The sequence below is a fragment of the Salvelinus alpinus genome, chromosome 1 (assembly GCF_045679555.1).
Source record: "Salvelinus alpinus chromosome 1, SLU_Salpinus.1, whole genome shotgun sequence".
In the NCBI taxonomy this organism is placed as follows: domain Eukaryota; kingdom Metazoa; phylum Chordata; class Actinopteri; order Salmoniformes; family Salmonidae; genus Salvelinus; species Salvelinus alpinus.
This window is the reverse complement of record NC_092086.1, coordinates 85,778,397-85,804,060: the sequence shown is the minus strand read 5'-3', so window position 1 is coordinate 85,804,060 and position 25,664 is coordinate 85,778,397. Positions and strand designations below refer to the sequence as shown.

General features: G+C 43.6%; 1 protein-coding gene across 1 annotated transcript in view; it reads right to left on the bottom strand.

Moving 5' to 3' along the window:
* Nucleotides 1–25,664, bottom strand: part of LOC139532458 (clathrin heavy chain 1-like) — a 76,105-nt gene that overhangs the window by 20,437 nt on the left and 30,004 nt on the right. Inside the window, exons 7-14 of the mRNA XM_071330047.1 lie at nucleotides 7,236–7,433; nucleotides 6,698–6,898; nucleotides 6,151–6,303; nucleotides 5,735–5,857; nucleotides 4,660–4,797; nucleotides 4,366–4,530; nucleotides 3,928–4,108; nucleotides 787–950 (exon numbers count right to left, since the gene is read on the bottom strand). Of these exons, the coding sequence (XP_071186148.1) occupies nucleotides 787–950; nucleotides 3,928–4,108; nucleotides 4,366–4,530; nucleotides 4,660–4,797; nucleotides 5,735–5,857; nucleotides 6,151–6,303; nucleotides 6,698–6,898; nucleotides 7,236–7,433 (1,323 nt within the window). The remainder of the gene's footprint in view (nucleotides 1–786; nucleotides 951–3,927; nucleotides 4,109–4,365; nucleotides 4,531–4,659; nucleotides 4,798–5,734; nucleotides 5,858–6,150; nucleotides 6,304–6,697; nucleotides 6,899–7,235; nucleotides 7,434–25,664) is intronic.

Below are 25,664 nucleotides of genomic sequence, written 5' to 3'. Positions count from 1 at the left end.
TGCTCTTAGTAAGGTGGCTGAATGTAAGCCAGTCCCCGCAGCAATGTTACAACATCTAGTGGAAAGCCTTCCCAGAAGAGTGGAGGCTGTTATAAGCAGCAAAAGGGGGGACCAACTCCATATTAATGCCCATGATTTGGAATGAGACGTTCAACGAGCAGCTGTCCACATACTTGTATATATCATGAATCTCCCATATATGTAGTAAAAAAAATGTTTTAAAAAGAGATAGGATTTATAGGCCATATTTCCCAGACCTAGTACAGCAGCTGGTTGTGTCTTACTCGTAATACATATCCCAGGTTTAATCCTGTATCTCTAGAAGTCAAGTGTGGAGTGAAAATAAAATAGTAAGGGAGTCCTGCACTTGGGGATAGATGTATCTGGTACATATCCTCGCATTCCAGACAACAGAAAAGCACAAGAGATAATAACCGGCATCACTTCTTACCATTGAAAGAAAAATGAGTGTTTCACGAATGCTAGTGTTAGCAGGCCGATATACATATTAATAGGATTGACAGAAGTTTTGTAAATTTCATTTCAATATAATTTCTAAATTTAAAACCATGTCATCATTGATTTTCAGCGACAGAACGGTCTGGACGTCTAGGGGATCAACCGACTGAACACACGAGAACAGACGAGAGAGAATGAAATAATAAAGTTAAAGAAAGACAGAAAGGAGAGAAAAGTAAAAACGAAAAGTGAGAGTACAGTACATCTTCAGTCAGTTACATTTCACCTCCCTCTAGATACCTTCTCCCCCCAGACTCCATATTCTACCTTGAGGAAGTTCTTGACTCGTTCTGGGTCGTAGCAGTTGCTCTCTCTGCAGATCCTCTCCACCTCTTTGATCTGTCCCGTCTTGCAGGCAGCCTGGATGTACTTGAAGTGGACCTCTGCATCCTGGCTGAAGTTAACAATGGAACCCAGGAAGTAGAACAGACCTGGGACACCATGGAGACAATGTCAGTCAGGAGGAAATACAGTACCAGAGACCATGTCAGTCACGTCAGGACATCTTTTAATGTCACATGCACTTCTTGCAAACTCAAAAACCAACAATGCAATAATCAATAACAATGTAATACTAGAAAAAAAACATGAGAAATATGAAGAACACAATAAGCGTGTTCAATAGTACACATTTTGCTGGGAAAATAGAACAGCGATTACGAGAGGGCTGCTTCTGCCCCCCAAGAGACCGGAGCAGACGACTACTGTCACCATCTCATCGCCCCTTGTTTGATTAAATGTACGTCGCACTTCAGGCTATAATTACAAAAGTCAGAATTAGCTGATAAAGATTTTTTTAAATGGACTCTTCCCTTAGGGACAATGCAATTTGTCAAAATCACAAACACTTTCCACCATGGTTTGTTTTGGACAATTGAAAACAGTGGCTCTCGCTCTCACTTAGTTTATTAAGCTGTAGCTCCATTATGATTGGCCACCTCGTCTCTAGTCTACCCTGAGCCTAAGAAGGTCCAGCCCAGTCCCAGTGTCCACCCCTCCAGGCCATTCTATTGAGACGATCAACACTCCTGCTGCCTCTGGCCTACTTGGGCATATAGCTGGAAGAGTGATCCAACAGGGTTCCAGACTAACTTTTTCCACTGCCGTCACTGGTGCTACCAACTTTTTCCAGTTGATGGCACCAGCACGATTTGGTCGCACCAATTTTTGATCTGACCCGTCTCTCATAATGTGCCTGTATTCCATACAGAACCAGGCTAATAATGACAAACAACCTTTAAAAATTAGAATTCCCTTGCAGGGCTTGACATTCAGGTACATTTGCCAGTCTACAGTTGTTGGGCCCTTTAAAATCAGTTTTATCTTCTGGTAAATTACATTTTCCCGGGTTAGTTTTTCCCTGTTTCCGAGTTCAGGTTCACACTCAAAATCACACTTTTTAATAGAAACAAATTTATTGACGTTCTAAGTCTACAACAATGCTTAAAACCACATCAGGAGACCAACTCTGAGGTCTGGGAATAATAATTATTAAAAAAATGTGAAGGGTGTAGTTCCCCTTTAACTTCTTTGGGACAGGGGGGCAGTATTGAGTAGCTTGGATAAAAAGGTGCCCAGAGTAAACTGCCTGCTACTCTGTCCTAAAAGCTAGAATATGCATATAATTAGTAGATTTGGATAGAAAACACCGACGTTTCTAAAACTGTTTGAATGATGTCTGTGAGTATAACAGAACTCATATGGCAGGCAAAAACCTGAGAAAAAAATCCAACCAGGAAGTGGGAAATCTGAGGTTTGTAGTGTTTCAACTCTTTGCCTATCCAAGATACAGTGGAAATGTGGTCATATTGCACTTCCTAAGGCTTCCACTAGATGTCAACAGTCTTAGAACCTTGTTTGATGCTTCTACTATAAAGGAGGGGGGAATGAGAGGGGATTGAGTCAGAGGTCTGGTAGAGTGCCACGAGCTGGTCATGCGCATTCACATGAGAGGTAGCTTGCGTTCCATTGCATTTCTGAGGACAAAGGAATTCTCCGGTTGGAACATTATTGAAGATTTATGATAAAAACATCCTAAAGATGGATTCTATACTTAGTTTGACATGTTTCTACGAACTGTAATATGACTTGTCTGAACTTTCGCCTGGACCTGCCAGCGCGTCGTCAGTTTGGATTTGTGTACTAAACGCGCGAACAAAAGGAGGTGTTTGGACATAAATGGACTTATCGAACAAATCAAACATTTATTGTGGAACTGGGATTCCTGGGAGTGCATTCTGATGAGATCAAAGGTAAGTGAATATTTATAATGCTATTTCTGACTTTGTTGACTCTACAACATGGCGGATATCTCTTTGGCTTGTTTGGGCTCTGAGCGCTGTACAGATTATTGCATGGTGTGCTTTTTCGGTAAAGCTTTTTTGAAATCTGACAGAGCGGTTGCATTAAGGAAAAGTTTATCTAAAGTTCTATGCATAACACATGTATTTTCATCAACATTTATAATGAGTATTTCTGTAAATTGATGTGGCTCTCTGCAAAATCACCAGATGTTTTTGGAACTACTGAACATAACGCGCCAATGTATACTGAGATTTATTGATATAAATATGAACTTTACCGAACAAAACATACATGTATTGTGTAACATGAAGTCCTATGAGTGTCATCTGATGAAGATCAAAGGTTAGTGATTCATTTTATCTCTATTTATGCTTTTTGTGACTCATGGCTGTGTTTTTGGCTGTGTTTTTCTGTGGCTATGTACTGACCTAACATAATCGTTTGGTGTGCTTTCGTCGTAAAGCCTTTTTGAAATCTGACAAGTTGGCTGGATACACAACAAGTGTAGCTTTAATTTGGTGTATTGCATGTGTGATTTCATGAAAGTTTAATTTTTATAGTAATTTATTTGAATTTGGAGCTCTGCATTTTCACTGGATGTTGGCAATGCGGGACGCTAGAGGTTAATTCAATTGCACACCTAGCAAGAGACTGCTGTGTTTGGCTAGCTATGTTTTTGTAATGTCAAATGTTGTGTAGGCTACATGTGAAGGCAGAGTATGCAAAACAAATGCCCAGCGATTGTTACAAATCATCATGATATCATTGTGTCAGGTAGGCCTACTTTGCAGACAACATTTAATTAGGAAGGTTCTTTGGGAAACCTTCAGAAATGTTCATTCAAACAGCGCATGACTGAATTGTGCATTGCCAAGATTCAACAAAGACTTTTTCAATACCGAGACAATAAAATAAAAGCAAATTGTGAACCAAAAAGTAACGTGACCAGCTACATATTTGCGCTGGCACCCTAGCGACCAAAAATAAATAAATGGTATCGCACTGCTAAGTCAAAGGGTCGCAAATGCAAGTGTTTTGATCACAGTCTCGAACCCTGTCCAAGGAAGGGAAGTGTAAAATAGTGTGCGTGGCTGTATGTCTCACCCTCGAAGCTCTTGAAGGACTCGAAGAGCTCGGTTAGGGAGTTGGTGGAGAGCTGCTCGTGGTACTTGGAGGCCACCTGGACACAGATCTGCAGGTTCTGACGGATGTTGGCAGACAACATGGCCCTCAGGCACTCTAGAGAGTCCTCCACTGAGAGGGAGCCAAAGAAATTCACCAGCCACTAAGGGGAGGGAGAGAGGGAAGAGAGACAGACAGATAAAGAGAAAGGGAGGAGGGGAGAGACAGAAAGGGAGGAGATGAAAAGGGGGGGGGGGAGCATGAGAGAAGAAAGTAGGGTCAGAGTTAGATAGTGTCATGAGGAAGTACACGACAGTCACATTCATCTAGCTGTGTTAATTGAAACTAATGTGACATGTTTTGTTTTTTTTACACTAGCTGACACATGAGGGGGGACTGGCCTGAGTACTGCTGTCATACCTCTGGGTTGAGCAAGTGTGTGTGCACCACGGCCCGCTTGATGTCGTACAGGTCGGTGTAGTGCTCCAGAGCCCTCTGCAGCAGGCCAGCCTTCTCACACAGCTGGGCTATGTGGGCACGGTCGTAGTTGGTGAACATCTGGTTGCCCAGGATGGCATCAGCAACCTACAGAGAAGGATACGCATGGAACAGTGTTGAAGTGTGAATGTCAATTATGGCCTCGTTCGTTTTGAGGGCAACCGGATATTTGACTATCATATCCTCATCTAAATGTAAGGGGGGTGGGGTGTGTACCTGTGGGGCGTGCATGAGGTTCATCTCCAGTAGGCGTGTCTGCAGCGGCCCCTCAGATGGCCTGTTGTTCTTCAGGGCGTCCAGTAGGAATGAGGTACACTGCTGGATCAGGTTATACTCCATGAACACATCCACGATCTGAACAGACAGGGGACACGAGAGTAACAACATAACTGTCAACAGACACAGAAATACACTACTTACAATGAGTATTTGAAACTCTTGATTTAGCTTTGAGATTGCACTTTTGGGAGTATTTAATTGGTTCCATTGTACCAGTCAAACTAAATCAAGTGCATCCTAATTTTGACCAATGTATTTGACCCAGATCTGATCAGCACATTGACAGTTCAGAGTAGACAGTCCTGCCAAGCCCAGACAGAAGGAGTATAATAGTCGAGAGTGAATGACGTGGATGAGAGAGATGGCATGCTCTCGTCTAGGTTCTGTTCCCCTCAAACTCTCCCTCTATCCTAGCATGCTGACTAGACCGGGAGCGCCATAGCACGCATTTTGCTGTTGCTAGCTAATTTGTCCTGGGATATAAACATTGAGTTGTTATTTTACCTGAAATGCACAAGGTCCTCTACTCCGACAATTAATATACAGAAAAAAAGTGTAAACCGAGTTCGTTTCTAGTAATCTCTCCTCCTTCAGGCTTCTTCTTCGGTCTTTATATGGCGGCTGGCAACCAACTTTAAGGTGCATTACCACTACCAACTGGACTGGAGTGTGGACCTCAGTTCATATTTCAATTACCCACGTGGGTAAATGCTACTAAAAAACAATGCGACGGGAAAGCGGGACTTGCAGCGCGTCAAGCGACACAAATGGAACCAAGTTCTATTTTAGCGCCTGGCTACGCAGACACTCGTTGACGCGCAGGAGCAGTGTAGGTGCAAAACAAATGTACACAATCATTGTAACGCAAGCGGTGTGATCAGCATGTTAGCCTTCCCTCATCTCTCCCTTCCGTCTTCCTCCTTCACCCCTCTCATCTTCCCCCTATATCTCATCCCTCTCCCACTCTATCCCTTCCCACTCATCCTACCTCTTCCCCACCCCCACCACCAACCTGTGTGATGTCAGCCAGAGGCTCTTCGTCCTGGACCAGCATCTGTGAGAACTGCAGGCCCTGTTCTGGACTGATCCTCATCACGTTCCTCAGCAGGAAGATCCAGTCTGGAGTGTAGCCCACCTACCGACACAGGAAGAGCAAGACAATAGTTACATTTACCAATGCACCATCCTAAACCCTCTTTCATTGTCACTTCACGTACCTTTCATTCATACATCAAGTATCTAGCTAATGAAAGCTAAAGCCCTCCTTCCAACCCCCATTTGGTCTCAAAGAAGCCGACCCCATTCTAAAGCCCCTCTCGGGATGCTAATATACAGCTCATCCACTTCCTCAACTGTGTCATAAGGAAACCAAACCAAGGAAAGGAAACAAGATCATCAACAGAGCTCCATCTCAGAGTGAAAACGTACCTTCTTGGCGTACAGGACTATCTTGGGGAACTGTCCGGTCTCAGCGAAGCACTGGATGACCTTGTTGGGTACGTTGGCCCTCAGGTAGACGGAGAGAGCCAGGGTGGGGTCCACTGACTTCACCAGGTCGCCCAGCTCCTCAGAACATTCCAGCTGAGAAGAAACAAACGGTTAGTTTCACCACAAGTACCCTACAGGCGAGAGAACATACTCTATCATGTTTGGAATATAAATGTTTCTATTGTGCGTGATTTTTAACACATTAAACATTCACAAATAGTGTGAAGCAGAAAACTATGGGGGGGAAACATTGAGACCGACTACGGAGCCACCCATATTCCCCAGCGCTCTCTGGAGGGATTTTTTTTCTTTTTTTTTTTAACTCTTCAAATGCTCAGCATAGCAAACAGATTGCCTCACGTCAAAGAAAGGACAAACAACCCAGATGACTGGGGAGATATGAACATGGACACACACAGTTCAGGAAAGGCCTCTTCCTACAGGAAGTCAGATAACCATCTCCCCTCTTTCTCGGAGACAGACACACCTTGTCCTCTTTGAGCCACTTCTCCAGCAGCTGCTTGCGTCCCTGCTGTAGGACGGGCCTGCACAGCTCCAGGGACTCAAACTTGTTGAGCTGGCCCTGGTCCAGCAGGATGCCAAAGTACTGCAGCAGGGGAGATGTCTGGCCCGGCTGGGCTGGCACACTCTGGAACTTACGGATGGTGTCTGGAGTACGCAGGATACCCTGGAGGGGAGAGCAAAGAGGAGACGGAACAACAAGACATGGGTGGAGGGGGTCTGCTGCAGTTTATATACACAGAACGAAACTGCTGATGCATGGCTGTGAGAGGGTTTTGCTAGCAACATATTGTACATAGAAACACATACATGCTGGAGACAAACTATTCATTGTTTGTATTTGCATATCCAAAGTCTCTCGTGATCAAGTGAACTTCTAATCACTTTGATAGTGTATTGATGTAACATGATATGGACATCAGTAAGTTTACTTCCATTAAATCACAGTGATGTGATCAGACATCCCCTGTAGCGAGACCCTGTACTGTTTCTATACAAGTTACCTTTGGTGCATTGGCAGCCACCTTGGCAGCCTCAGAGTAGTTTCCCCCAGCAAACAGGTTGTTGAACTTGCGTGCGAACAGCTCCTCGGCCCCAGCTAGGTTGTTACGGACAGCCATGCGCAGAGCCAGGTCTGGGTTCTGGAGCACATTGGTGATATAGGGGATGATGTTCTCCTCCTCCACACACACCGACAGGACCTGGAGAGGACGTGGGTATGAGACAAGTTTGAACATAAACATAGGACCCAATAGTTGGTTCTTGGCCCCACTGGGTCGTCGTTTAAGACTGGTTCGATGACAAGAAACGCTAACTTTGTTGAATTGGCCATGTCCCAAGAAAACCCAAAAGGCTTATTTTTATTTTGCTGGGTCATGGGGCAAAAAATAAATAAATAACTTTGAGCGTTAGAGCTTTAACCCTTCCCACTAGTAGGATTGTTTGCATTGTTGTTTTCTTCTGTCTTTTTCTTGTTTCCTCTTTAGTTCATTCTCTTGGTTGTTGGTGTATTTGGGGGGGGTGGATGGAATTAATTGAGTAATTGTATAATTTATGTATTTCTCAAATGGTTGAGGGACAGCTACTGGGGAACTGTGGGGGGGGATCTTGGAGGGTTCGGGTTCACGTTTTTTGGCCTGGTGGGAGAACTGTCAACGTGCCCTTGAGCAGGGTATTGACCCTGGATGCTTCTGTGTGTCGCTCTGAATGGGAATCTGTTGGATGACTGGTATGGTGTAGTTCTTGAAAGGCTTCACTGCAAGTATATTGTATGTTTCGGATATTCAATAAAATTAAAATAAAAAAACCTTCCCACTAGTGCCAATTGGCCTGTATGGATAGGGCTAAATTGAAATATGGAAAGCATACACATAACCATGGTAGCAATTAATAAAAGGGAACAGTTTTGAGATTATGGGAAATTTATAAAGGGGAGGACAAAAGTTCAGACACAAGACTGAATCCAAACATTACACTTGATTTGTACATTTAACGTACTTACGCATTTTTGATAACGAAACCTGAAAATATTCAGTAACATAATATTCTAGGAAAATGTGGGGTAAGTGCAACATAAGACAAACAAATATGGGTTAGAGTGAGAGGACTAACTTGTGTCTCCAAATGGCCACACACCTCTGCAAAGTGTGCAGTTCCTAAGTAATTACAGTTCCTAAGTAATAAGGTGTTTTTCTGAGCTCTCCTAGCTGTGCCATTGAGGAACAAGAGCAAGCACACCTGTAGTTGTTTGGAACACAGCCCTGCATGCCCCCTTTACACAATTACTGTTGTTGTGCAATCCAACGGTCCATTATAAATCATAATCTGGATCAGGTGGGCATCATTTGAAAGCTTGTTCTAGTACCACCATGACTAGCTAAATTATAAAATATGATCTTACAGTGTTAGGCTTTCACAAGGCAGATCGTCATTTCGAAGCATATAGAATCGAGTCATTAATGCAAATTTGTCACAATACAACAAACATAGGCTCATTCTGTTCAGGACAACCCAGGGTATAACTGCAAGTCATCTTGTAACTAAGTCAAACACTGATCATAAACATTGACACTGTATATGACATGAGTTTTATGATATGGAAATGGTAAGTGCACATTTGGACTCACAGGTGTTTGGCTTGCTTGTATGACATCAGTGGTATTTATTATAATCTTCAATGTATCATCTTTCAAAATACATAGTCCTCTTAACTTACAGCATTTCCCTCACTAAGACAACAAAAAATGTTGAGCGAGTGGCTCAAGTTCAGAACGGCTGTCAGTCAAAACCCATACAGAGCTGTGAAGTGGACCCTGAGCTCTGACATGTATAGCGTGTTACTGTACAGCCCTTGTGTTACAATTTAGGCGCTTATCAGTGCCCAAATCAGCCATTTTCAACCTGCATACCGGTATGCGTGTAAGGGGCAACATTTACATGGGGCTGACAGAAAATGATATTTCAGTTTAAACTAAATCAACAAAACATTGCTCTACTGATCCTTTTCTCTTCATCTCAATAGTGTTTATTGACCTACTTGTTGACAGGGGGGTGTATCTACTATCCAGCTACAATGGCGTCTGTTCTTGTACATGGTTCCCATTGAAGGACATGTAGAGACGCCAGCATATGCTCCAGGTCAGGTTCCTAACAGACAGGACGGTAGATGGTAGGCCAGAGATCTGTAACAGTGTGTAAGGCAATCCCATCCACAGCGTCACAAGTAAACAAAGGACACAGCCATGTGTGGAAAGGATGAAGAGGGAGAGGTGTTCGCTTTCTGCTGGAGAGACGGCACTAGCTAACCATTTGTTTGTTCGCTCTTTGTACTTTTCCTCCACCAACCCAGTTAACTATGGAGAACTGGCAAACAATCAGGTGGGAGAGGAAAGTCAGCGAGGTCAAACGGGGAAAGTTTGGGCCGGACTTGGGTACTTTATAAACGGATTAGGGTTAATGAGGGCCTATGTTTAATTATCGGTGGTATAAAGTACTCAAGTAAAAATACTTTAAAGTATTACTTAAGTAGTTTTTTGGGGTATCTGGATTTGACAACTTACTTCACTACATCCCTAAATAAAATAATGGCCTTTACACTCCATCCATTTTCGCTGACACCCAAAAGTACTCACTGCATTTTGAATGCTTAGCAGGAAAGGAAAATGGTCTAATTCACACACTTATCAAGAAAACTTCCCTGGTCATCTCTACTGCCTCTGATCTGGAGGATTCACTAAACACAAATGCTTGTATGTAAATAATGTCTGACTGTGCACCTGGCTATCATTTTTATTTTGCTCAATATGGAATTTGATACTTACATTTATTTTAGCAATTACACGTACTTTTGATACTTAACTATATTTAAAACCAAATACTTTTAGAATTTTACTGGATGACTTTCACTTGAGTCATTTTCTATTAAGGTATCTTTACTTTTACCCAAGTATGACAATTGGGTACTTTTTCCACCACTGTTGATTATCTAAAAACTAATATAATTTAGCAAAGTAAGAATTTATTCAAAATTGCCTCTACCACATATCAATAACAAAATCCATGTGTGTATAGTGCGTATGTTATCGTGTGTTTGTATGCATGTGTATGTTTGTGTTGCTTCACAGTCCCTGCTGTTCTGTAAGGTAACATTTAATCAAAATGTTACTGCTGGCATGAGTTACTTGATGTGGAATAGAGTTCCATTTAGTCAAGGCTCTATGTAGTACTGCGCCTCCCATAGTCTGTTCTGGACTGGGAGACTGAAGAGACCTCAAGTGGCATGTCTTGTGGGATATGAATGGGTGTCCGAGCTGTGTGCCAGTAGTTCAAACAGACAGCTCGGTGCATTCAGCTTGACAACACTTCTTACAAAAACAAGTAGTGATGAAGTCAATCTCTCCTCCACTTTGAGCCAGGAGAGATTGACATGCATATTATACATGTTAGCCCTCTGAGTAAATCCAAGGGCCAGCCGCGCTGTCCTGTTCTGAGCCAAATGCAATTTTCCTATGTCCCTCTTTGTGGCACCTGACCACATGACTGAACAGTAGTCCAGGTGCAACAAAATTAGGGCCTGTAGGACCTGCCTTGTTGATAAAGTGCTGTTCTGCATTAACAGCATTATTATAGACAAACTCCTTCCCATCCTAGCTACGGTTGTATCGATCCGTTTTGACCATGATTTTTATAATCCAAGCAGTTTAGTGTCCTCTATTTGCTCAATTACCACATTATTCATTACAATATTTAGTTAAGGTTTAGTTAATGATTTGTCCCAAATACAATGTTTTTAGTTTGAAATATTTAGGACTAACTTATTCCTTGCCACCCATTCTGAAACTATCTGCAGCTCTTTGTTAAGTGTTGCTGTAGTGGCTGACATGTATAGTGTTGAGTCATCCGCATACATAGACACACTGGCCTTACTCAAAGCCAGTGGCATGTCATTAGTAAAGAATGAAAAAAAGGTGCTTAGACAGCTGCCTTGGGGAATTCCTGTTTCTACCTGGATTATGTTGGAGGCTTCCATTAAATAACACCCTCTGTTCTGTTAGACAGGTAAAGCTTTACCCACAATATAGCAGGGGGTTTAAAGTCATAACGCATATGTTTTTCCAGCAAGACTGCTTGATAATGTCAAAAGCCGCACTGAAGTCTAACAAAACAGCCCCCCCAATCTTTTTATCATCAATTTCTCTCAGCCAATCACTCATTTGTGTAAGTGCTGTGCTTGTTGAATGTCCTTCCCTATATGCGTACTGAAAGTATGTTGTCAATTTGTTTACTGTAAAATAGCACTGTATCTGGTCAAACAATTTTCCCAGATGTTTACTAAGGGTTGGTAACAGGCTGATTGGTCAACTATTTGAACCAGTAAAGGGGGCTTAAATATTCTTGGGTAGTGGAATGACTTTAGCTTCCCTCCAGGCCTGAGGGCACACACTTTCTATTAGGCTTAAATTGAAGATATGTAAAATAGGAGTGGCAATATCGTTGGCTATTATCCTCAGTAATTTCCCATCCAAGTGTCAGACCCCAGGGGCTTGTCATTGTTGATAAACCATTTTTTCACCTCTCCCACGCTTACTTTACTGAATTCAAAATTACATAATTTGGTCAGATATACTTGATGTGTAGTGTCAGCATTTGTTGCTGGAATGTCATGCCTAAGTATGTTAATCTTGCCAAGGAAATGGCCTCTGCTCCATCTGTAGTGGCCTATACTCTCACCAACAGGCAGCAGATTCAGGGCCTGTCAAAAGCCATCAGCGTCATTTTTTTTATTTTTTTATTTATTTTTTATTTAACCTTTATTTAACCAGGTAGGCAAATTGAGAACACGTTCTCATTTACAATTGCGACCTGGCCAAGATAAAGCAAAGCAGTTCGACACATACAACAACACATAGTTACACATGGAGTAAAACAAACATATAGTCAATAATACAGTGGAAAAAAATAAGTCTATATACAATGTGAGCAAGTGAGGTGAGATAAGGGAGGTGAAGGCAAACAAATATATGTATAAATAAATAAAAATATAAAAGGCCATGGAGGCGAAGTGAGTACAACACAGCAAGTAAAATAAAAACTAAAAAAACACTGGAATGGTTGGTTTGCAGTGGAAGAAAGTGCAAAGTAGAGACAGAAATAATGGGGTGCAAAGGAGCAAAATAAATTAATAAATAAATACAGTAGGTAAAGAGGTAGTTGTTTGGGCTAAATTGTAGATGGGTTATGTACAGGTGCAGTAATCTATGAGCTGCTCTGACAGCTGGTGCTTAAAGCTAGTGAGGGAGATAGGTGTTTCCAGTTTCAGAGATTTTTGTAGTTCGTTCCAGTCATTGGCAGCAGAGAACTGGAAGGAGAGGCGTCCAAAGGAAGAATTGGTTTTGGGGGTGACTAGAGAGATATACCTGCTGGAGCGCGTGCTACAGGTAGGTGCTGCTATGGTGACCAGCGAGCTGAGATAAGGGGGGACTTTACCTAGCAGGGTCTTGTAGATGACCTGGAACCAGTGGGTTTGGCGACGAGTATGAAGCGAGGGCCAGCCAACGAGAGTGTACAGGTCGCAGTGGTGGGTAGTATATGGGGCTTTGGTGACAAAACGGATGGCACTGTGATAGACTGCATCCAATTTATTGAGTAGGGTTTTGGAGGCTATTTTGTAAATGACATCACCGAAGTCGAGGATTGGTAGGATGGTCAGTTTTACAAGGGTATGTTTGGCAGCATGAGTAAAGGATGCTTTGTTGCGGAATAGGAAGCCAATTCTAGATTTGACTTTGGATTGGAGATGTTTGATGTGAGTCTGGAAGGAGAGTTTACAGTCTAACCAGACAGCTAGGTATTTGTAGTTGTCCACATATTCTAAGTCAGAGCCGTCCAAAGTAGTGATGTTGGACAGGCGGGCAGGAGCAGGCAGCGATCGGTTGAAGAGCATGCATTTGGTTTTACTTGTATTTAAGAGCAGTTGGAGGCCACGGAAGGAGAGTTGTATGGCATTGAAGCTCGCCTGGAGGGTTGTTAACACAGTGTCAAAAGAAGGGCCAGAAGTATACAGAATAGTGTCGTCTGCGTAGAGGTGGATCAGAGAATCACCAGCAGCAAGAGCGACATCATTGATGTAAACAGAGAAGAGAGTCGGTCCAAGAATTGAACCCTGTGGCACCCCCATAGAGACTGCCAGAGGCCCGGACAACAGACCCTCCGATTTGACACACTGAACTCGATCAGAGAAGTAGTTGGTGAACCAGGCGAGGCAATCATTAGAGAAACCAAGGCTGTCGAGTCTGCCAATGAGGATGTGGTGATTGACAGAGTCAAAAGCCTTGGCCAGGTCAATGAATACGGCTGCACAGTATTGTTTCCTATCGATGGCGGTTACGATATCGTTTATGACCTTGAGCGTGGCTGAGGTGCACCCATGACCAGCTCTGAAACCAGATTGCATAGCGGAGAAGGTGTGGTGGGATTCGAAATGGTCGGTAATCTGTTTGTTGACTTGGCTTTCGAAGACCTTAGAAAGGCAGGGTAGGATAGATATAGGTCTGTAGCAGTTAGGGTCAAGGGTGTCCCCCCCTTTGAAGAGGGGGATAACCGCAGCTGCTTTCCAATCTTTGGGGATCTCAGACGACACGAAAGAGAGGTTGAAGAGGCTAGTAATAGGGGTGGCAACAATTTCAGCAGATAGTTTTAGAAAGAAAGGGTCCAGATTATCTAGCCCGGCTGATTTGTAAGGGTCCAGATTTTGCAGCTCATTTAGAACATCAGCTGACTGTATTTGGGAGAAAGAGAAATGGGGAAGGCTTGGGCGAGTAGCAGAGGGGAGGGCAGTGCTGTTGTCCGGGGTAGGGGCAGCCAGGTGGAATGCATGGCCAGCCGTAGAAAAATGCTTATTGAAATTCTCAATTATAGTGGATTTGTCGGTGGTGACAGTGTTTCCTATCTTCAGAGCGGTTGGAAGCTGGGAGGAGGTGTTCTTATTCTCCATGGACTTTACGGTGTCCCAGAACTTTTTTGAATTTGTGTTGCAGGAAGCAAATTTCTGCTTGAAAAAGCTAGCCTTGGCTGTTCTAACTGCCTGTGTATATTGGTTTCTGGCTTCCCTGAAAAGTTGCATATCACGGGGGCTGTTCGATGCTAATGCAGAACGCCATAGGATGTTTTTCTGTTGGTTAAGGGCAGTCAGGTCAGGAGAGAACCAAGGGCTATATCTGTTCCTTTTTCTAAATTTCTTGAATGGGGCATGCTTATTCAAGATGGTGAGGAAGGCATTTTTAAAAAATGACCAGGCATCCTCTACTGACGGGATGAGATCAATATCCTTCCAGGATACCCCGGCCAGGTCGATTAGAAAGGCCTGCTCGCTGAAGTGTTTCAGGGAGCGTTTGACAGTGATGAGTGGAGGTCGTTTGACCGCTGACCCATTACGGATGCAGGCAATGAGGCAGTGATCGCTGAGATCTTGGTTGAAAGCAGCAGAGGTGTATTTGGAGGGCAAGTTTGTTAGGATGATATCTATGAGGGTACCCGTGTTTACGGAATTGGGGTGGTACCTGGTAGGTTCATTGATAATTTGTGTGAGATTGAGGGCATCAAGCTTAGATTTTAGGGTGGCTGGGGTGTTGAGCATGTTCAAATTTAGGTCGCCTAGCAGCACGAGCTCTGAAGATAGATGGGGGGCAATCAGTTCACATATAGTGTCCAGAGCACAGCTGGGGGCAGAGGGTGGTCTATAGCAGGCGGCAACGGTGAGAGACTTGTTTTTAGAGAGGTGGATTTTTAAAAGTAGAAGTTCAAATTGTTTGGGAACAGACCTGGATAGTATAACAGAACTCTGCAGGCAGTCTTTGCAGTAGATTGCAACACCGCCCCCTTTGGCCGTTCTATCTTGTCTGAAAATCTTGTAATTGGGGATGAAAATGTCTGAATTTTTGGTGGTCTTTCTAAGCCAGGATTCAGACACGGCTAAAACATCCGGGTTGGCAGAGTGTGCTAAAGCAGTGAACAAAACAAACTTAGGGAGGAGGCTTCTAATGTTAACATGCATGAAGCCAAGGCTATTACGGTTACAGAAGTCATCAAAAGAGAGCGCCTGGGGAATAGGAGTGGAGCCAGGTACTGCAGGGCCTGGATTCACCTCTACATCACCAGAGGAACAGAGGAGGAGTAGGATAAGGGTATGGCTAAAAGCTATGAGAATTGGTCGCCTAGAGCTACTAGAGCAGAGAGTAAAAGGAGGTTTCTGGGGGCGATAAAATAGTTTAAAGGAATAATGTACAGACAAAGGTATGGTAGGATGTGAATACAGTGGAGGTAAACCTAGGTATTGAGTGATGATGAGAGAGATATTGTCTCTAGAAACATCATTGAAACCAAGTGATGTCATCGCATATGTGGGTGGTGGAACTGAGAGGTTGGATATGGTATAGAGAGCAGGGCTAGAATCTCTACAGTGAAATAAGCCAATAAACACTAACCAGAACAGCAATGGACAAGGCATATTTACATTAAGGAGAGGCATGCTAATCGAGTGATCAATAAGGGTCCAGTGAGTAGAGGTTGGTTGGGGTCGTGGCGATCCAGACAGCTGGCCGGGTATATGGCTATCGGTAGCAGCATAGGATGGAGGTCTGTTTGTAGATACCTCGTGCGTTTCCGTCGGTAGGTTAGTGGGGTTCCGTGTAGTGGGGTTCCGTGTGGTAGAGGGGATCAATCCAAATTGGCAAAATAGATATAGTGACCCAAGGAAAAAAATAAAATAAATAAATAAATAATAATAATAATAATAGTTGTCCGATATACTTGTTCAAATAGCAGCCGATAAGACAGCTAACGATTAGCGGGCCTCAGATGAGCGTTCAGGTAACGTCGGGACGGAGGTGCCAGTTGGATAAATCCCTCGGGCAGATAACGTCGGCAGTCAGTCGCGGCAGTCAGTCGTGAAGGCCCGGTGGGGTTCCGTATCTGCAGCAGCAACAAAAGAAACGGGTCCGGATGGTGATGGAACTCCTCAGCTGGCTAGCTCCAGAATGATTTGAGTTTGCTCCGGGGTCGACGTAAGCCAATAGTCACACGGTTTGCAGCTAGCTAGCTGCGAAATCAAGGTGCAAGTGTCCAGAGCCTGCGGCTGGAATCCGGGGAAACTGAGAGAAAAAGAGTCCCGGAATGCTCCGGTCCGAGTCGCGTTGCACAAAAGTGCCGGTAGATTATTGAGCTAAAGGAATAGCTGATGACCACTAAACGTGGGCAGCTGAAACACCAACGCTAGCCAGCAAACCGGCTAATTTCGGGGCAGCTACAGATTAGCTTCTGGCTAGCTATCGGAGTAGCTTCTGGTTAGCTTTCAGGCTAGCTTCTGAATTAGCCCCTGGCTAGCTTCCACGATGGATTTTCAGATTGAGGTAAATAATACTTTTTGTAATTGGTGAAGCGGGTTGCAGGAAAGCTTTTGTAGTTGAGTTCTTGGATAATAAAATAAATAAAAGATATGCGAAGAAAGGTGTAAATATATATATATACAGGACACGACAATACGGAACAGAAAAAGACGTCTGAACTGCTAGGCCACCTTGGAGAGATGATATGAAACCACTCGCATTGAGTTAGTGCACTCACAACCATCTATGACGGACATTGCATAGACTGCACCATAGACTCAGCTAGCTAAACCACATACTGTATTACACATGCAAATTAAACCACACACGTTTTTACTTCTAGGAGCTTTGAGATGGCTGCGACGAAAACAGAATTGAAATGCACCGAGGGCAACAAGGCGTATTAGGCTAAACTAACTGTTCTGGGAGCACTGAGCCAGGCCGTGGGTTGGGACTGGTACATGGTAATGATGGTAAATGCATCATTAGTGTGACAGTAACATGTGTCTCTGGTGGTAGGTTCTATGTGGGGGACTGGAGAGAGGAGGAGCCCAACGATAACAAGCGCAGCAGGTCACTGCCCACAGCTGTTAACAGGCATGACTACACCTCATTCTCCCCTTCACTCAGAGGGGTCAGAAAGACCATTCCCCTAATAATATCATTGGGCTAATAAAGGTGGGTGGGATGGAGGGAAAGAAAAGAGTAGTAAAATTATAGCTTCTTTGTGGAAATGTGCCCTCTCTCCACCTGTGTGTCTGTCTGTCTGTTGAATAGCGGGAACCCGGTTATAGAGATTTACCGCCCCAAATTACTCACCTTTTCCCGGGATATATAACTGAGAAACCAGTAAATTATAATTTATTATTCATGAAATGGAACTTTAAATGATAGTCGATGTCTAAATCAGGCTTCTCTACGGCCTCTGCATAATTAATCATCAACGCTCTGGGTGGGGACAGACAGCCCATCTCACTATGGAGCGCAGTTCAACGCATGTAGACCTATCAACTCATAATGGTAACTTTTTTTTCTTGTGACAGGTATGCATGCATTTGCTGCAGCATAGTCTATGCTACAGTAATAAAGACCAAATGCGCCTCTAATTCACTACTCTTTTCTCTCCATCAACTCAATTCAAATTGCATCTAAAATAGATCATCCTGTTCAAGAATGAGATATGTCCTAGCTTACCCCTTTCAGGTAATAAATTCAATGCAGTATTAGCCTTACATTTAGCTAATTAATAATAGGTTATGCATAATAAGCTTCTAATTTACAGCCTTGTCACTTGTGCAATACGTACGCATGGCACGCACCTGTGCTCTGCTGGCCTCTCCCCTTAGAAAAAGCTCCGTAGCTCTTCAAGTCCCATGTAGGAAAAGCTAGACTAGTATAGCTTGCTGGATATTGTTTTTTTTAGCATTTCTTATACCAATAAATTATTCAAAGAATAATTGCAGAATGTTAAATACAGCAGCCAATAGAACTCACGGATAGTTTGAAAGAGCGAACGCGCAATGGCGGTAGGCTATTGCAGTTATTTATTCAGACCCATAACCATTCAATCTTCATTAAGAGAAGTGAAGGCCTTCTGTATCTAATTCTTGTCCTATATTATTCAACCATGTCATTAGAACGATGAAGATATGGACAATGAAACATTTAATTTAACTGTTGAAAGCGAGGAAGAAATGAAGCTACAATAGAAAGAGAAGGTAGGCTATAACATTAGAGGAAATATTATGAAAGATATGTCGTCAGCCAACCAATTATACAAATAGGCCCCATTATATTATGAAATCAAAATCTAATTCACTAGCCTAGTGCTTCGCACTAGACTCGCATGTTCTCTCTCTGCTTTAGCATGGCGCCGGAAGAAATGGAAGCAGTTTTACGGGCGCCCAACCAATTGTGCTATTATGTGGGGTTTTTTGCGTTATTTGTAACTTATTTTGTACATAATGTTTCTGCAACCGTATCTTACGGCAAAAAAGAGGTTCTGATGTCAGGACAGCGATCACTTACCTCGGATTAGACAAAGATTATTTCTTCAACAAGCAAGACGCACAGGACATTCTCCAAACACCCGACAGGGCCAGCATCCCCGTTATTTTCAAGAGGAAGCGACGCAGGTACAGAGGACAAAGAGCCGGATGCCTGGTCAGGACCCGGAAGAGGCGAGTGGGAAAGCTGCCGTTACCGTCTATACTACTCGCCAACGTGCAATCATTGGACAATAAACTAGACAAGGTACGATCACGAATATCCTACCAACGGGACATCAAAAACTGTAATATCCTATGTTTCACGGAATCATGGCTGAATGACGACATGGATATTCAGCTAGCGGGTTATACGCTGCACCGGCAAGATAGAACAGCACACTCTGGTAAGACGAGGGGGACGAGGGCAGTCTGTGTATATTTGTAAACAGCTGGTTCACGAAATCTAAGGAAGTCTCTAGATTTTGCTCACCTGAAGTAGAGTATACTGTGATAAATTGCAGGCCACTACTTGCCTAGAGAGTTTAACTATACTTTTCGTGGCTGTTTATTTACCACCACTGACAGATGCTGGCACTAATACATCTGACTGAGTGCGGTCTAAGGAAATAAGCAAACAGGAAACCACTCACCCAGAGGCGGCGCTCCTAGTGGCCGGAGACAATAATGCAGGGAAACTTAAATCAGTTCTACCAAATTTCCATCAATATGTTAAATGTGCAACCAGAGGGAAAGAAATTCTAGAACACCTGTACTCCACACAGAGACGCGTGCAAAGCTCTCCCTCGCCTTCCATTTGGTAAATCCGACCACAACTCTATCCTCCTGATTCCTGCTTACAATCAAAAATTAAAGCAGGAAGCACCAGTGACTCGGTCTAAATAAAGGTGGTCAGATGAAGCAGATGCTAAACTACAGGACTGTTTTGCTAGCATCCCGAAACATGTTCCGGGATTCTTCCAATGGCATTGAGGAGTACACCACATCAGTTCAGTCACAGGCTTTATCAATAAGTGCATCGAGGACATCGTCCCCACAGTGACTGTACGTACATACCCCAACCAGAAGCCATGGATTACAGGAAACATTTGCACTGAGCTAAAGGGTAGAGCTGCCGCTTTTAAGGTGCGGGACTCTAACCCGGAAGCTTACAAGAAATCCAGCTATGCCCTGTGACGAACCATCAAACAGGCAAAGCATCAATACAGGACTAAGATTGAATCATACTACCCCGGCTCCAATGCTCATCTTATGTGGCAGGGCTTGCAAACTATAAGACTACAAAAGGGAAGCCCAGCCGCGAGCTGCCCAGTGACACGAGGCTACCAGACAAGCTAAATAACTTCTATGCAAGCAACACTGAGGCATGCATGAGCGCATCAGCTGTTCCGGACGACTGTGTGGTCATGGTCTCCATAGCCGACGTGAGTTAGACCTTTAAACAGGTCAACATACACAAGGCTGCGGGGCCAGGCGGATTACCAGGACGTGTGCTCCAGGCATGTGCTGACCAACTGGCATTTTCAACATGTCCCTGATTGAGTCTGTAATACCAACATGTTTCAAGCAGACCACCATAGTCCCTGTGCCCAAGAACACAAAGGCAACCTGCCTAAATGACTACAGACCCGTAGCACTCACGTCCGTAGCCATGAAGTGCTTTGAAAGGTTGGTAATGGCTCAAGACCATTATCCCAGAAACCCTAGACCTACTCCACTTCGCATACCGCCCAAACAGATCCACAGATGATGCAATCTCTATTGCACTCCACACTGCCCTTTCCCACCTGGACAAAAGCGGAACACCTATGTGAGAATCCTATTCATTGACTACAGCTCAGCGTTCAACACCATAGTACCTTCAAAGCGCATCACTAAGCTAAGGATCCTGGGACTAAACACCTCCCTCTGCAACTGGATCTTGGACTTCCTGATGGGCCGCCCCCAGGTGGTGAGGGTAGGTAGCAACACATCTGCCACACTGATCCTCAACACTGGAGCTCCCCAGGGGTGCGTGCTCAGTCCCCTCATGTACTCCCTGTTCACCCACGACTGCATGGCCAGGCACAACTCCAACACCATCATTAAGTTTGCAGACGACACAACAGTGGTAGGCCTGATCACCGACAAGACAGCCTATAGGGAGGAGGTCAGAGACCTGGCCGGGTGGTGCCAGAATAACCACCTATCCCTCAACGTAACCAAGATTAAGGAGATGATTGTAGACTACAGGAAAAGGAGGACCGAGCACGCCCCCATTCTCATCGACGGGGCTGTAGTGGAGCAGGTTGAGCGCTTCAAGTTCCTTGGTGTCCATGTCATCAACAAACTAGAATGGTCCAAACACACCAAGACCGTCGTGAAGAGGGCACTCAGGAAACGAAAAAGATTTGGCATGGGTCCTGAGATCCTCAAAAAGCTTCTACAGCTTCAACATCGAGAGCATCCTGACTGGTTGCATCACTGCCTGGTATGGCAATTGCTCGGCTTCTGACCGCAAGGCACTACAGAGGGTAGTGCGTACGGCCCAGTACATCACTGAGGCTAAGCTGCCTGCCATCCAGGACCTCTACACCAGGCGGTGTCAGAGGGGTGCTGTTTCAACTTCGACATTTTGCGTCTCCAAATTAAACTGCCTCGTACTCAATTCTTGCTCGTACAATATGCATAATTATTATTACTATTGGATAGAAAACAATCTGTAGTTTCTAAAACCGTTTGAATTATGTCTGTGGGTGAACCAGAACTCTTTCTACAGAGAAAATCATGACAGGACATGCGAAGGTCTGAAAACTAGGCTCTGATCTCGGATCAGTTTTAAGCTCTGTGTGCGCCCTATGGATCGAAATGAACTGCACCCGCCTTCCCCTGGATGTCAGTAACCAATGAGAAGTGGAATGGTGTTTCTACGTATTTCTCAGAGCTTATAAAAGGGCAAGGAACGAGGTGCGCTCCCTTTTCGACTTCCGCCATTACGCAACGCAAGACCCCAGGATAGCATTTTGAAACGCTCAGTTATCGTCCTTAGATATGTCCGTCTGTAATTTAATTCGGTATAGGTGTTAGAAACATCATAACGAAGTTATTTGAAACCGATTTATATCAGTTTATGCGAGTATATTGCTATTTTCGGAATTGTCGTAGTATTGCATTTGAGGATTTGGACATGTTTGTGCCACGTAGCTACTGTTAGCTGCTAGTTCCGAAGTTGAAGTGGACGTTTTACAACAAAGCAACGATTATTTTGGACAAAAGGACACCTTGCCCAAGATTCTGATGGAAGCTCGTCCAAAAGTAAGAACTATTTATGATTTTATTCCGTATTTATGTGGAAAAATGTAAACGCATTTTTCGGCCAATATTCCGGCACTAGTCTGGCTGTAACGCACACTATGTCTAGTAACGTTAATTTTAAAAATCTAAATCAGCGGTTGCATTAATAACCAATGCATCTTTCATTAGCTGTCCAACCTGTATTTTTTTAGTCAATCTAATCGATAAATAATCGTAAACTTAGGTGCCCTTCCAAGATGGCGCCGGCCAGAATGCATGCCATGTTTTGACTGATTACATAGCATAACAACGATTTGTGATGCTAAATATGCAAATTTTCGAACAAACTCTATATGCATTGTGTAATATGATGTTACAGGACTGTCATCTGAAGAATTCTGAGAAGGTTAGTGAAAAAATTAATATATTTTGGTGGCGATAACGTTATCGCCCCTTTTGCATTGATTCAATGCTGGGGTGATGTTAGCTCATGTGGTATGCTAATATAACGATATTGTGTTTTCGCTGTAAAACACTTAGAAAATCTGAAATATTGTCTGGATTCACAAGATCTGTGTTTTTCAATTGCTGTACGCTGTGTATTTTTCAGAAATGTTTTAAGATGAGTAATTAGGTAATACACGTTGCTCTCTGTAGTCATTCTAGTCGCGTTGGGTGAGTTTTGTGATAGTGGCTGCAATGGTAAACTGATTTATACCTGAAAAATGCACATTTTTCTAAAAAAACATATGCTATACCATAAATATGTTATCAGACTGTCATCTTATGAAGTTGTTTCTTGGTTAGTGGCTATATATATCTTTATTTAGTCGAATTAGCGATAGCTACTGATGGAGTAAAAAACTGGTGGAGTAAAAAAAGTGGTGTCTTTTGCTAACGTGGTTAGCTAATAGATTTACATATTGTGTCTTCCCTGTAAAACATTTTAAAAATCAGAAATGATGGCTGGATTCACAAGATCTGTATCTTTCATTTGGTGTCTTGGACTTGTGATTTCATGAACATTTGATTATATGATATCCCTGTGGCTTTAGGCTAGGCTATGCTAGTCAGCTTTTTTGATGGGGGGGATCCCGGATCCGGGGTTGTGACTCGTTAGAGGTTAAGGCCCTAAAAATTGTCAAAGACCCCAGCCACCCCAGTCAGACTGTTCTCTCTACTACCACATGGCAAACGGTACCGGAGTGCCAAGTCTAGGACAAATAGGCTTCTCAACAGTTTTTACCTCCAAGCCATAAGACTCCTGAACAGGTAATCAAATGGCTACCCGGACTATTTGCATTGTGTGCCCCCCCCCCCCCCCCCCAACAACCCCTCTTCTTACGGTGCTGCTACTCTGTTGATCATATATGCAGTCACTTTAACCATATCTACATACTACCAAAAAAATCTGCCTGACTAACCGGTGTCTATGTAGCCTCACTACTTTTATAGCTTGTCTTCTTACTGTTGTTTTATTTCTTTACCTACCTATTATTCACCTAATACCTTTTTTGCACTATTGGTTAGAGCCTGTAAGTAAGCATTTCACTGTAAGGTCTACCTACACCTGTTGTATTTCGGCACACGTGACAAATAAACTTTGATTTGATGTGCATAATTCCAATCAATATAACACAATACAGTAACACAGTTCACACTCCAAAAGACTGGCCTACTGGAGCTGGTTTCATGTATTTACCCAGGAGAGCATATAGCTAGCTACATCCATGGGCTTTTGTGTTTCTGTCATGAGTAATGTACAGTAGCCTACATCATATTTATTGGATAACCACACAATGCTTTGGGCTTTTTTGGGCTTGGGCTCATTAATTGTATTTAATGTCTGGCTCAGGCTTGAATTTTGGATCAAAGCTCTAATCAAATCCAAACAAAAGCCTATTTATATGCCAGATAATGCTTTTGAACAACACTTCCGGTGTTGGCGGGAAATACCAGGTTACCCGGAAAAGTGATTTATTCTCGGAATGTAACATTTGTAAAATACCTGGAAAATATTAAAACCTAGTGTGTGTGTGTGTGTGGAGGGGTATGTATAGACGTCAGTAGTGGCAGAGATGAGCTGTGAGTCAAACCTTAGTGGCTACAGAGAGCAGTGACATTATCAACCGTAAACACAACTGGTTCTGACAGTTAAAGTCCTCACATTACCCTCTTTTTCTCTCCCCCTTTTCTCTTTTTTCCCCCTAATTACTGCAGGCCAGCTCTGTGCTGCAGCTCTTTTTGCAGGGAATCCTCCATCTCAAGGCCAGTCAGTGCCTGTGTAACTGTGTTCCTGTGCATGGTTGCAGACGCAGCAACTTGGACCCTGGCTCTTCCCCCTGACGCACACAAGGGGGAAGAGCATAGGCAAGCCCAACCCCACAGCTCTTCCCCCTGACACACACACACACAGGTGGAGGAGGAGAGGCGAGCCCAAACCCACAGCTCTCTGTGTGGGACTCAGTGATGGAGAAAACAACCACTGTAGGACCTGCTAAGCCGGCATCCCTATTACCAAGGCATTATGCTTTTCGGCTATTTCAATTAATTCCAACTAATGAGCAATCAAACCACACATGACGACTGTGCCCTCGCATTCCAACTCCAGCAAGCTAGGCTCCATCTTCAGCAGACAAAGGGAAGCAAATTAATACACCCATCAAACGTTCCACTGACAGGAGGAGAGGATTAGGCCTAAATATTTCCACTGCCATTCATTTACCTTAGACCTAGTCAAGTGGAGGCTGTTCCCCAGCCAACCAGACAGACAGTGGCCTATTATTATACCCGTCTACTACAGAGTTTCTCCTATAATCTTTTTCAGCAGCAGAGGCAGAGTTAGCGGGGGCGGGGCATACATCCTGCAGAGTTAGCAGGGGGCGGGGCATACATCTACATGACAAAATATATATATATATATATATATATACACACACACACACATTTATATATTTTTGCAGTGGCGTTGATTTAAATGCATATAGGGTACAAACTGTACAGTATCCCCAGCCTGACAGTGTCTCTATGCCATTATCATACAAACTACAGCCAGTGTCTCTACTTACTGCTCTATAGAAGCCCTAGCCAGTGTCTATCTGTGTGCTCTAAGCTCCAGCAATGAATGTCTGACAGAGTGCATCTCAGATCAGTTTCCCCCTCCTCCACTCAATAATGCATGTGGTCTGGCTGGAACATTATTCATCAGTAAGATGGATGCTGTTATCCTGCTGTAATGCCTTCACAGTGGAGGGGTGTGTGTGTGTGTGTGTGTGTGTGTGTGTGTGTGTGTGTGTGTGTTGGAGGGGGGGGGGGGGATCTCTCTCTGGATCACCTGTGAAACTCTACATCTTTGATTATTTATAACGAACGGACACCTCCTTGCTTAGATGGAGTCCTCTGACAACAGCGACGACAGGCCGGTCGCTCACCTCCAGTTCTTGTTATCATCTATCCACCTCCCTGTGCTGCTTACCATTGAAAACATGATTGGATATGAAAGAGGGTGGGATTATTAATGATTGTCTTATTGAGTCTTAGATGTGGTGGTGGGGGGTATTATTTTGGGTGCTGCTGTATGTATTCTAGACCCAGCCTTCTCCTCCTCTGGTGTCCCGAGAGGCACTGTATAATGTATGGAAAGCAGAGCAGTATTGAACCAGTGGTGGTATAGTAATGAGGGACACAAGGCTGGTTTCAGTGGAGCACATCAATAGTTACAACACTAGGATTACAACTAGATTCATCTAGCTGAATGGATTATAATGTAGTG